Source organism: Grampus griseus (assembly GCF_964374135.1).
Source record: "Grampus griseus genome assembly, chromosome: 14".
In the NCBI taxonomy this organism is placed as follows: domain Eukaryota; kingdom Metazoa; phylum Chordata; class Mammalia; order Artiodactyla; family Delphinidae; genus Grampus; species Grampus griseus.
In genome coordinates this window covers 74,010,985-74,024,198 of record NC_139008.1, presented here as the reverse complement: position 1 = coordinate 74,024,198, position 13,214 = coordinate 74,010,985, and the positions used below count along the sequence as shown (strand labels likewise).

Here is a 13,214-nt window from a genome sequence, read left to right as displayed (position 1 = left end):
ACGCAGCGAGCAGCAGGGTTACCAGGGAAACCGAGCCGCCGCATCTCGCCGGGTCCCAGACGCTTAGAGGCCCTGTGGTAGGTTGACCAGGCTCCCTCTCGGGAGCGGCCGCCCCTCGGGTGTAAACTGTGGGTGTTCAGTCAAGGATCTTTCTCTGGCCGGACCAAGACCCGTGAAGAAGTGCGGGTCAGGAGGAGGGGAGCAGGTTTCCTCGGGCTGGTGTTGGGGAGCGGAGGGCAGCGTTTGGTACCGAGGCGCCTGCAGTTGTCTCTGGAAAACTAGATTTTAATATGCCTGGCACTCAGCCCCCGGAATTGGATGGGCCCAATGCGAGGACCCCGAAACCCAGCAAGAGGGGGTCTGGCCCATGCCATCCCACTCACCCAGTGGTCTCTCCAGGCCTTGACCCCAGGGATTGCCTCTTGGCGTCTGAAGGCATCTGAATGAAGATTCTGGGCTTCTCTCCCCAGATGCGTGATACTGGGATGGGCTGGGGATGCAGGGATTTAACAGCTGTGGAGTTCCCCAGAGCCCCTTTAGCTCTGCATTAGAGGTAAGACGTCCATGAATAGAATTGGATCTACTTATGGGTGGTAGATAAAATTACTTTTATCAGGTCGTAATACGGGGTAGTAGAAGGTGCATGAGTTTTGCAGTTAGAAAGATCTGAGTTCAAATCCATTATGATATGGTGGTTAACACTGACTATGGGATTGGACTGCTTACCTTTGTTCTGCTACTTATTAGCTGTGACCCACATTTCTTTCTGTGCCTCAGTTTCCCCATCTGTAGAATGGGGATAATAGTACCTAACTCATAGGGTTGCAATGAGAATTAAGTGAGTTAATTCATGTAAAGTACTTAGAACCTTGGCAGTAGTAAACCCTCAAACAATGTTATGTCATTACTATTATTAAATTCCAGCAGCTACCACTTACTAGCTTAATGACCTTGGCTAATTTTCCCTCTGAACTAGTTTTCTTACTTCTGCAAGATTATTGTGAGGCATAAAATAAATAATGTGTATAAAACACATGTTAGGTCATCAATAAATGTTAATTATCTCCACGCTCCAATATCAGCCTTAAAACAATAAGGCAACTTTCTGGCACCAAACTCTTTGTCCCTATTAAGGAGGTTTTTACCCTTTAACCTTATTAGGCTAAGCAATGCCAATAGGTATTGCTGTTAGGTATCATGGTTGACCAAAGGAATAGATAAAAAAAATAAAAAGAAATATAGGAAGAAGAGATAAAGAAAGGGAGTATATATGACCTAGGTTACTACTTGAGTCATAGCAGCTGTTCTTTTGGGTTTTGTTGACTAACCTTCATATAGTCCAATAATACCCTGTATGGGCTAGAGGGACCAAGATTTAGGTTTTTGGTGCATTTATATTAGTTCTGAACAAATCTAAACACTGCTTTTCTGTAGTTTTTGGATAGTTTCTAAGCGGTCTGTTCCATTCTCTGTTTTCTAGGTTGCTAGGATGGACAGGAGCCACAGTGCATTTTATTAGCTTTGGTTCTTTTCTTTAGTTGTGTCTCTAGTCCTTTCCTCTCTCATTACAGCTGTAGCTGTGTCCTTCCAAAATCCTCTAAGGCTCTCTTTGATCCTTTATCCAGTGGCCATCCCTCCATTTCCTCAGCTGCCCATTAGATTCCTCATCATTGTCCAGGGATGTTGTGTATACTGCAGAGTTTGATCATTCCCATCACGTGTGTCTTTTGGTAGTGCCAGGAATTTTCCCACACACTAGCAACCAGTCACTTTTCTTCTTGTCTGGAGAAGACATCATTGGGGATTATTGCGAAAGGGAAAACTTTGTGGCTGGCCTTAGACCAATCCCCTAGTCTTGCCCTTCCCTCGGTTGATGTATTGATACAAGGCAAGGTGTACACGTCTGGCCTGAACTGAGTTCTCATCTCTACCCTCAGCATCATCATCATGTCGAGCTGCCTCTTCCTCCTGAAGGCACTTCTTGCTCTTGGGTCTGTGGCATCCTGGGTGACTGCAGGAGAGCATGGTGAGCTATCATTTGGGATCCCTGGCTAACAGCAATAGAAAACGACTAGAGAAGTCATCCCCTGCCTCCTTCCAGAGTGAGTGTCCTCATCTGGGGAGATGGTCTTCTCTGTAGAACAGAACTGGACGCATAGATTCTTGGGACAGCCAGGATAGGTCTTCCTGGCTTTCTCTGTCCTCTCTGGAGATAGCACTTCCAGTCTGGCTTACTAGAGGTTCTAGCTTTTCCCGAGGGCTCTCACCCTAGGGTGAGAATAGGATCGCCCCAAGCTTTCTGTCTCTCTCTCTGCAGAGTGGCTGGTCCATATGTGGTGCTGGGTGCATGTTAGCAGCTGTGTGGGAGAAGGGGAAAGTGGTTGCAGGAATATTTTGTTTTGAATTTATTTATTTATTTAATTTATTTATTTTTGGCTGCGTTGGATCTTCATTGCTGCGCGTGGGCTTTCTCTAGTTGCGGCGAGCAGGGTCTACTCTTCCTTGCGGTGCACGGGCTTCTCACTGCAGTGGCTTCTCTTGCTGCGGAGCACGGGCTCTAGGCTCGCGGGCTCAGTAGTTGTGGCTTGCGGGCTCTAGAGCGCCGGCTCAGTAGTTGTGGCGCATGGGCTTAGTTGCTCTGCGGCATGTGGGATCTTCCCGGACCAGGGATCGAACCTGTGTCCCCTGCATTGGCAGGCGGATTCTTAACCACTATGCAACCAGGGAAGCCCCAGAAATATTTTTGACAGGAATTTTGGAGAGACTAAAAGTCCCCGAAGTACATTTGGCTTCCATTCCCTGTTTCTTGAGGCCTCGCCAGTTGCCCCAATCTCAAGTGATAACTTTTGCAGTGAAAGAAGGAAAATGCCCTCGCGATAAGACCCCATGCAAAGAGCCATACCGGGAGGATGAATCCTGTCTGGCTAGGCAGAAGCACTGCAGCGCAGGCTGTGGTCGGCTCTGTCGAGCAGGCACCCCTAAGGGTATGTTGGCTTGAGAGGCGAAATCCGAGTCTCCTCTCCGATCTTGCCTCTGGGCTAGATAGAGCCAGAGAGCTTCCTATCTCCTAGGTTGGCTCTTGAAATTTAGCTCACCTCTTTTTTCCCCTTTTGGGGGGTCTCTTCTCCTTTAATCACTCGTGTCCCCAGTTCTTTGCCTTCTGTCAGGAGAGAACAGGCCATTGATGATCTGCATCTTATACTTTGAACTCAGGGTTCCTGTTAAGGCTGGCCTCCTTCCAGCCAAACCTCCCCAGGTAGCAGGCCCCTTCCCTGTACCCAGTGGCGTTGTCTGCGCCTGGCTGCAGCAGCTCCCTTGGGCAGCCTGCCCGTAAGGGAGAATAGAGTGTTGTACTCTTTGCCAGGACTCTGGAGGGCCAGCTCTGGAACCAGAGCCTGGGAATCTGTCTCATGCGGGTCACTCACTGTCAACTTGTCAGGCCTGGTACAATCTTCGCAGTGTTTGAAGGTGATGGCTGAATTGCGGGGGCTGAGGGTGAGGCCGGCCGCCAGGCGAGGCAGCTTGGTGAGCTGCCCTGGGCTCTGGCCAGCCCAGATGGGGCTTCCTCTTTCCTTGGAGCTTGGCCGGTTAGAGTAGTGATCTCTCTGCACCTCTCCCAGAGCCCACTGGCTGAGTGGGGTTCCTCGTCTGGTGGGAAGTAATATTTCTGCTGGGATATTAGCTAACTACTTTTTCCTGGAGGAGGGCTGGCCCACTCACCCAGCGGGACTCGTTGCTACAGCCCACTGCACAGGGAATTCCCCTTCCTGGGCTATGAATAATCTCCACTTTCATTAAGCTCTGATTTGCCAGAAGCTTACCATAGCCTGTCCTGTCTGTTTGGTAACTTGGAGGAATGTCAGGGTGTCTGAGGGCACAGGACAGACCCTGGGACCTGCTCCCCTGAGGCAGTTCGGGTCTGAGCATGGGTCTGAACCGGGCTCCTCTGCTTGCTGGCTCTGTGGCCTTGGACAAGTCCTTTCATCTCTTTGAACCTCATTTTTATCATCCTTAAAATGGAGATAAGGGTATTTATCTCATAGAGTGATAATGCAGTGTCCATTTGGGCTGCTATAACAGAATACCATAGACTGGGTGGCTTATAGACAACAAAAATTTATTTCTTACAATTCTGGAGGCTGGGAAGTCCAAGATCAAGGTCCAGCAGGTTCAGTGTCTGGGAGGGCCTGCTTCCTGGTTTGTAGCCTGCCGTCTTTTTGCTGTGACCTCACGTGGCAGAAGGGCAGTAAGGGCCACTAGTATTCATGAGGGCTCCAGTCTCCTGGCTTAATCACCTCCCAAAGACCCCACTTCCAAATACCCTCACTTTGGAGATTAGGTTTCAACATATGAATTTTCGGAGAATATAAATATTCAGTCTACAGCATGCAGTTGAGAAGAAATGCACATAAGAAACTTGTACAAAACCTGCCAAATAACACCTGACAGCTCGTATAGTTATGCCCAGCACCTTGCTGTTCAGGTTCCCTCCCAACTATCTGAGGTCTGGCTTGTCTATTCACTTGCTCACTTATAAATGGATTCAGTACATATTGAGTGTCTGCCCTACCTGGCATTTGGGCATCCTGGGGTGAGCATGGTAGCCACGGCCCTTGCTCTCATGGAGCTCACCCTCTGATGTGAGACACAGTAAATAATCATGAACGAGCAAGAATAACCACCAGTCGTGATGAGTGCAATGAAGGGAAAGAAAAGAGAGGGAAAGAGGAGGTGTCATTTTAAGTTGGAGAACGAGAAGGAGCTGGCCATTGGGTGGAGTGCTATGAAGAGGGAACTGCAGGGGCAAAAGCAGTGGAGTGGGGCAGGGCTTACTATTTTAAGGAGGGGAAAGGTCAGTGTGGCTGGAGGAAAGAGATGGTGAAGGAAGGTGGTTCCAGTTGAGGCAGAGTCCAGGCTTTGGGGGAGTCTCCGGGGCCTCTGTCTAAGGCTTTATTGTAAGTGCAATGGGAGGCCTTTAAAGGGGGCTATAAAAGCAGGAGAGGCCTGATCCGCTTTTCATTTTAAAAAGGCTACTCTGCTGGTGTCTGAAGAATGGATGGGGCGAATGTAGAAGATGGCAGGCCAGTTGAGAGGCCAATATGCCAGGCTGGGTTGGGGGTGATCATGGCTCAGACCAGGGTGGTGACAGTGCAGACCTGGAAGAGTGGCAGACTTGAAGTACTTTTGAGGGTGAAGCTGACAGGCCCGGGGAAGGGTGAAGCTGACAGGCCCGGGGAAGGGTGAAGCTGACAGGCCCGGGGAAAGAAGTTAGCAGATGTGGGTGTTGAGGAAAAGGAAGTGTCAAAAACGGTGGTGAGTGTCTGGCTGGAGCTGTTGGGTGATGGTGGTGGTCTTTACTGAGAAGGGGACAACTTTGGGAGGAGGAGGAGGAGGTTTTGGAGTGAAGATTCAGATTATGGCCTAAGAGTTGTCCCCTCTGGCTCCCTTATGGCCTGCCTTCTACCGCATGAAAGTTGAACCCTCCTGATCCCCCGTGACCCTCTGTTTTGCTTATTATGACATGTGCATTATTATTATTTTTAAAAAACATTTATTTATTTACTTATTTATTTCGTTGTGTTGGGTCTTAGTTGTGGCCGGCGGGCTGCTTAGTTGTGGCTTGCTGGATCCTTAGTTGTGGCATGCAAACTCTTAGTTGCGGCATGCATGTGGGATCTAGTTCCCAGACCAGGGATCAAACCGGGGCCCCCTGCACTGGGAGTGTGGAGTCTTTTTAAATAAATTTATTTATTTATTTTTGGCTGCATTGGGTCTTCGTTGCTGCATGCGGGCTTTCTCTAGTTGTGGCGAGCGGGGGCTACTCTTCCTTGTGGTGCGCGGACTTCTCATTGCAGTGGCTTCTCGTTGCGGAGTGCGGGCTCTAGAGCGCAGGCTCAGTAGTTGTGGCGTGTGGACTTAGTTGCTCCGTGGCATGTGGTATCTTCCTGGACCAGGGCTCAAACTCGCATCCCCTTCATTGGCAGGCGGATTCTTAACCACTGAGCTACCAGGGAAGCCCTGGAGCACAGAGTCATAACCACTGCGCCACCAGGGAAATCCCACGACATGTACATTGTATCCTTCGTATGCATTGATGGCATGGGCTCCCTGTGTGTTTGGGTCCCCTTTTTCTAAAACCTCACTGCTGGTTGTACAGCTAAGAGTTGACACAGCAGGCCCAAGACTGATAGTCTCAGAAAGGCCTGCTCACAAGATTGGCCTTGGTGGGCTTCTGGGAATTTGGATTTTGAGACGGTTCCTGCCACCGTAACTAATAAGAGTGGTACGAGCTAGGCAGAGAGCACCCATGTGACCAGACCGCAGGAAGAACCCTAAGCCTCCAGTGAGCTTCCCTGGTAGATACCACTTCACATGTACCGTCACAATTCCATACTGGAGGAATGAAGTCATCCTGTGTGACTCCCCTGGGAGAGGACTCTTGGAAGCTTGCGCCTGGCTTCCTCTGGACTTCACCTCGTGCACCTCTTCCCTTTGATGATTTTGCTTTGTATTTTTGTGCTGTCGTAAATCATGGCCATGGGTACAACTGTATGCTGAGTTCTGTGAGTCCTAGAGAATCACCAAAACTAGGAGTGGTCTTGGGGGTTCCAGACACACTAGTTTATTTATAAGTTTTCCTAACCCCTAAAACTGTCTACCACTGGGTCTTTTGGCAGAACTGAGCTGAGTCCCAGTGCTTGGTGATTTGGTTTTGGGTGATCGTTGCGGAGTGCAGGGGATCACCGTGATGTGGGTTAAAGGGCAGTGGACCTAGTGTCAGAGCTGGGGGTTTGGGACCCAGTTCTGTGACCATTGACCTCAGGCCAATCCTTCCCGCTTCTGGGTGTCTGTCTATTTACAAGAGAAGAGGAGTAGGTTTGAAGGCTCAGAGGGCCCTTCTTGGCTTAAGAAGTTTTGAAATTTATTTGCTGCCAGCAGCTGGCATTCTCCCCTAGGGGAGGGTTGGAGCTGGGGCAACGGTAAAGACTAAGTGTGCGTGTTTCCTAGGCTTCAGCTTTTTATTCTGCTTTTCTGGCGATAGCTTGGGATCTTGGGATAGGGGCATATCTGGAGGCTAGGGATGACCATCCCCGTTCTGGCTCTCATTCCTATTTCTCATCCTGATTCCTGCTAAGATACCTGTGAGGTGACTGGAAACCATGCGTTATGAGGAACTGAGCTTACCTAGCCTGGCAAAGCTAAGACAGTGAAAGGCAGAGGATGGCTAAAGAGATGGCATGAGCCATGTTTTTGCCAGGTCTCTGGGGATAGGAAAAGGACCAATGGAGAGAAACAGATTTCGGTTGAGTATAAAGAAGGACTTCCTTATACCTAAGGCTGTCTAGCTTAAGTATAAGGATGGCGTAGTCTGGCTTGGAGCTACTGAAGCCCCCTTAATTCCCGCTGTTCAAGCTGAGAGTAGGGGATTGTTTGGCAGGGATTCAAGCATCAGATAGGGTATTAGACTGGGTGGCTCTGCTGGGCACTGGTCCGAGGGGATGTGCTGTGACCCTCAGGACTTCAGCCTATCTTCCTAAGTGTCCCTTCATTGCTTCTAATATTTGACAAAACCCCAGAGACCTCAAGGAAGCCTGGCCTGGGAGAGGGTAGGGCTTTGGTCTCTATGCCTGGTCCTGAGGATGAGGGCAGAGGTAGCAGGGTCCTCCTGGCACTGGTTACTTCAGAGTTGGGCCCGGAAAAATGGTGATATCTGGAAAGTGTGGTATTCTAGGCCTCCACTCTAGGGCACACGGTGACTTGGTGAGTTTATGTTGCTGTGTTTTTCCCAACCAGGGAGATTTTTTTTATGCCCAGCCTTCTCCACCGTGGGGTAAAAGGCTTTGTTCCTTGTTAAATGGATTTTAGTGTTTGTCAGACAGGTGGGGAGGCGTGGGGAGATACATCTGGTGGTTACAGTGACCATATTTTCTGAATAAAATATATCAAGACACATAATTGTGACACAAGCGGACAATGGCAAAAAAATACTTGAAATAGGGGCTATTCCGAAAAATCCTAGGATGCCAGGTTATTATATCTTGATTGTTTAGCTGCATGTATTCTCTTGGAGTCCAACACTTGCTTTTTCCATCATGTCAGAGTTCCCAGAGCCAGCTGTGTCCAATCGTATGTACATGTTCGTTCTCAGAGGCACTGGGCCAGTCCTGTGTCGGTTTTCTACAAAGCTTGAATTGCCTGTCATTTTCCCCTCCATTTAAAAAACTTGAAATAAACACTGAGAGGAATGAGTCATGGTGAGTGGGTTTGGTTTGGATGTGACTTCTTGGGTGTGCCTGCCCCCGTGGACCTGGCCTGTTGCCCACATGTCTTAAGGATGGTGTAGTAGAAAGAGTGCTTCACTGCAAACCGAGAAGCTGAGTTTTGTCCTGCTTTGCCGCTGACTCACTCTGCAGTTCTGGGCCAACCCCTTCTCTTCTCTGAGTTTCATTATCTTCTTAGGGGCTGTGAAAGGGCACATCAAGAATGTGTTTGGCTACATGAAGCAGAAAATGAAACCAACAGGGATTCTTCTTTCTCACATAACAAGAAGTCCTGAAGTCAGCGCCAGGGCTGGTGTGGTGGCTCCACGACGAAGCAATTTCTCTGTCTCTCCTTTGCAATTCTTGACTTTGTCTTCATACTGGGTGCCTCCTGGTTGCAAGAAGGCTGCTCTGATTCCTTGTCTGTCTTTGGACTGGAAGAAGAAAGAAATGAGAGGGCAGTTTGACAGCTGTATTCCCTGAACCAACAATGCAATAGTTTTCCCAGCTTATATCTTAGTTTGTGGTCACCCCTAGTTACAAGGGAATATGGGGGAAGCAAATCATTTTAGCTGACTGGGCTCACTGCCTCTCAGAACAAGCCTGGGGTTCTATTCACAAATGCTTCAGTTATTTATTGCCACCTAACAAATGATCCCCAAACTTAGCGACGTAACGCAGTGCATTCTTTTTTTTTTTTTTTCCCCCAAAGCCCCAATCCTGAAGTCATCAACATTAACACAGTGCATTCTTTCTCACAGTTGTGTGGCTTTGTGTGTTGGCTGGGCTTAGCTGGGCAGTTCTTATACCCAGTGGCACAGCTGAGGTCCTTCATGCAGCTGGGAGCTCCCTGGCAAGTTCCACTGTGGCTGGAATGTCCAGGATGGGCTCTCCTCCTCCAGGTTCTCTCTCCGGAGGCGTCTCACTATCCCGCAGCCTAGCCCAAAGCTGCTTTGCAGCACGGTGGCTGGTTTCCAAGAGGGAGTGTTCAAGCCCCAGTATGCAAGTGTTGCTCAAGCCTCTGCTTGCATCATACTTGGCTGGTGTCCTGTCGGTCAAAGCAAGTCACCCAGTCGAGCCCAGAGACGGTATGGGAGGGGGCTACCCAAGAGCACGTATTCCAGCAGCCAGCAGTGTTGATGTCGACCACAGTAAGCAAGGAGGGAGAATGAATATGGGGGTAGCAGCTAGTGCATTTGCCACAATGTGTTAGACCTCAACAGTGCTTTTCAGTCTGTGAGTCTGGATAGCTATTTAGTATATTGTGGTCAGCATTAAAAAAAAAAAAGAAATAGAATATAAAGTATCAGCATTGCATATACATGTATGCACATAAATATGTACATTTTACACATAAATAGGTATAAAGTACACATGGGACTCAATGGAAAATGTATTTTGTACTCAGAGTCCCAATAAAAATAACTGGAAACACTGGGCTTGAACACCTCTGGGCCCCAATGCTCTGATTTTATGGCAGAGTTTGGCAGTGAATGTCCTGCAGACCCCCTTCCGTGTGAAGAGCTGTGTGATGGGGACGCATCCTGTCCTCAGGGACATAAGTGCTGCAGCACTGGCTGTGGCCATGCCTGCCATGGAGACATTAAGGGAGGTATGTTGGCTCTTTGGGGAAGACTTGAGTGCTCCTGGGGTCCCAGGGTTGGCTTGGGAGGGAGCCATCTGTGGCCTTCTTCTCTTTCTCTTCGTGGGAGGAGTCAGAGTTCTCATCTTTCCAGTCCTCCTAGCCCTTCAACCCAAAGCAGCCCTCCTCCAAGGACCAAGGGGCCCATGTTGGCATTGAAAGAACTAGAGGAAGGCAGTGGGTGTTAGTAGGAAGCCCAAGCATAGGGGGAGAGGGTGGTGCTCTGGGAGCCTCGCTCCTTCTGCATCCCACCCAGTCCCAGCCCCAAACCCACAGAGGTATCAAGTCCCAAGGTACCTCTAGAGAACTTCCTGTGGGACACCATTTGGAAATCATTAGTCCAGATGCTCTCTTGGGGCCCTGCAGGGGCTCGGATCCTTGAACTTCAAGGTTTTCCAGCCAGATCTTTGGTTAAGACCTAGTTAGAATCAGGGATGGATTCATCTGGAGCCTCTAAGTCCCAGATGGGAACTTGGAGTCATTGCAGCCAACCCTCCTGTCTCTATACCTATGCCTGTTTATCCCACAGGGCGGGGTGGCGACTGTCCAAACATTTTGGTGGGCCTGTGCATTGTCAGCTGCATGGCGGATGAGAACTGCCCAGCTGGGGAAAAGTGCTGCAAGTCAGGCTGTGGCCGTTTCTGTGTCCCGCCAATCCTGCCACCCCAGCTGGCCCTGAACCCCAACCGGACCATGAGGTCTAATTTTGAATTAGGTGAGTACAGCCCATTGTTATCAATAACAATGGCCTTAACTGCTATGTACAGAGCACTGGCTTAGGTGCTGGGTGGGGACTCCAGAAGGGCAAGACAGTTTTTGCCCTGGAGAGTCTAGTTGGAGAGAAAGATTCTATGTCAGAGATCAGAACCCTTGTATAGGCAGTATGCACGTATAGGTGATGAGAGTAAGTGTGGCTGCTTGGGAAGGTCCTTCTCCTAGAAGTAGGGTTTGATCTGGGCCCTAAAGCCTAGGCAGGATGTGACCAAGGGAGGAGAGCCCAGAGAACATGCTGCATGCGTGGTCTGGTGACGGTCAGCAAAGGCACAGAGGGGGTAATGTATGTGACGTGTTTGGGGAGCTGGGATGGGGGTGGTGAGAGAGTGTGTAAGGGAACAGACAGGCTGTTTTTTGAACAGGAAATGTAAGGTTGGTCAATGAATGATAAGAGTCTTCAATGCCAGTTTAGACTGGATTGTCTGGGAAGCAGGGAGCTATGTAAGGCATTTGAGAGCAATCTTTGCCAAACGTCTCCAGGGTAGAAGGGAAAAAACATGTTGAGGAGCTGGAGCCAGGAGGGCACAGTTGTGACCTGATGTTTCTTCTACTTGCAGAGAGCCCGGTGCCGTAGCTGTCCTGATGTGTCCTGAGTTTCTTTGGTGACTCCAGGGGGCTTGTCCTGGTAGCCAGGAGAGGATGATGTCCTGGGGCTTGTGACACCCCCAGGGACTTCCATTGCCCTCTCTGCTCTGTTTCTGTTCTTGCTGCTGCCCTGAGCATAGGAAACCCAGCCCTGGGCTTGGAAAGTGGGTGTGTGGTGCTTCTTTTCCCCAATAAAGGCCGATGCTGACCCTCTTGTCTGTGCTCCTTGAGGGCTAAGATGAGGAAAGAGAGCAAGGGGGTCTGAACGTGGCTGTGGGATTATGGGACTGACTTATTTAGGAAGGATAGGGGATCCCTTCTTTCTGAGAACACTGGAAATGGATGCTGGTTGGGCGTGGCCAGGGGGGAGAAGGATGGAAGCCAAACCCGGGGTGACTTGCCATAGGCTTGTCCAGGAGTGGGACAGTCAGGCCTCTTTTTGGACTTGCTGACCTTTCTTTTGTTGGAGAATGTGAGTTGGGGAATGGAACTGGGGTGAGTGGCTAGTTCTTTGAGTCACTTGGATGGTCCCACCTTGGCTCACTTTCCTTGGGGGCCAGCCCTTGGCTCCAAGACAGGTGTTTTGTCCCCTCCAGGTAGCTTTGCTGTAGGGAGGGATGTCTTTAGTTTCTTGGGACCAAGATAATTTTTAAAATATATATTTTTTATGTAGACAAAAAATATATTCTATATCTTGGAGATCTTTTATTCTATACCTTGGAGATCCTTTATACCATCACATACATTCTTTTAATACAGCTCCATGAAAATAACTAACCAGTTACCTCTTGTTGGACATTAACATTTTTTCACATATAAAAATCATGGCCTACTTTGGCAGATAAATCTGGGTAAATTCTTAGTAGTAGAATTCTAGTTTCTTAAATAGAGCCTGGCAAAGAACAAGCTCTCAGTAAGTATTTGTTGAATGAGTGAAAGAATGAATGTAATTCCCAAGTCTATCCCATTAGGAGTTTGTTGGGCTGCAATTAATAGAAAACCTAACTAATAGTGGCTTAGCCAATAAAGACATTTAATTTTCTCACATCAGAGTCTGGAGAGAGGCAGTGAGGCTGGTTCAGCAGCTGGACCGAAACACTGATGGCCAGAGTCATTTCTTCCGTCTCCACCATCCTCAGTGTGTTGGCTTTTGTTCTTGTGCCGGTCACCTCATGGGTGTGGGATGGTTGCTGCAGCTCTGATGTCACAACAGGAAGTTGTGTGTAGAGGGCAGTGGTGAAAAGACCTTTACAGGAAACCATGCTCTCTTTTTCTTGATGGAGAGTGGCTTCCCCAGAAGCCACGGCCTTCCCAGGCTTCCCTTGTCATCTCATTGGCTGGAGCTGCAAGGAAGGCCTGGAAAGCAAATGTCTGCAAACGCTAATGGGAAAGTGACCTAAGATCTTAAATTAATCCTGCTTCATCCCTGAGGCTGAGGCAGGTGACCACGTGGCTATAAAAATCGAGGTTCTAGAATGGATAAACAACAAGGTTCTACTGTATAGCACAGGGAGCTATATTCAATATCCTGTGATAAATCATAATGGAAAAGAATATGAAAAAAGAATGTATATATATATAAATGAATCACTTTGCTGTACAGCAGAAATTAACACAACCTTGTAAATCAACTATACTTCCAAAAAAAAAAAAAAAGGATGGGACTTCCCTGGTGGCACAGTGGTTGAGAATCTGCCTGTCAATGCAGGGGACGCGGGTTTGATCCCTGTTCCGGGAAGATCCCACATGCTGAGGAGTAACTAAGCCCGTGTGCCACAACTACTGAGCCTGTGCTCTAGAGCCCGCGAGCCACAACTACTGGGCCCGTGTGCCCCAATTACTGAAGCCCGCGTGCTCTAGGGCCTGCATGCTGCAACTACTGAGCCTGTGTGCTGCAGCTACTGAAGCCCGAGTGCCTAGCGCCCATGCTCCGCAACAAGAGAAGCCACTGC

The 13,214-nt window shown here is 49.0% G+C and overlaps 1 protein-coding gene across 2 annotated transcripts; it reads left to right on the top strand.

The window, feature by feature from the left end:
- The first annotated feature begins 1 nt into the window (after position 1).
- WFDC3 (WAP four-disulfide core domain 3) lies at positions 2 to 11,457 on the top strand. Of its 2 annotated transcripts, XM_082670653.1 has the most exons (6): positions 13 to 77; positions 471 to 553; positions 1,938 to 2,026; positions 9,742 to 9,873; positions 10,433 to 10,618; positions 11,235 to 11,457. In XM_082670653.1, the coding sequence occupies exons 3-6, from the start codon at positions 1,948 to 1,950 to the stop codon at positions 11,249 to 11,251; spliced, it is 414 nt and encodes a 137-aa protein (XP_082526779.1). In that variant the 5' UTR covers positions 13 to 77; positions 471 to 553; positions 1,938 to 1,947; the 3' UTR covers positions 11,252 to 11,457. The 2 variants fall into 2 exon arrangements, with proteins under 2 accessions (XP_082526780.1, XP_082526779.1); XM_082670654.1 differs by lacking the exon at positions 471 to 553 and having other exon boundaries at positions 2 to 77.
- Positions 11,458 to 13,214: the final 1,757 nt, after the last annotated feature.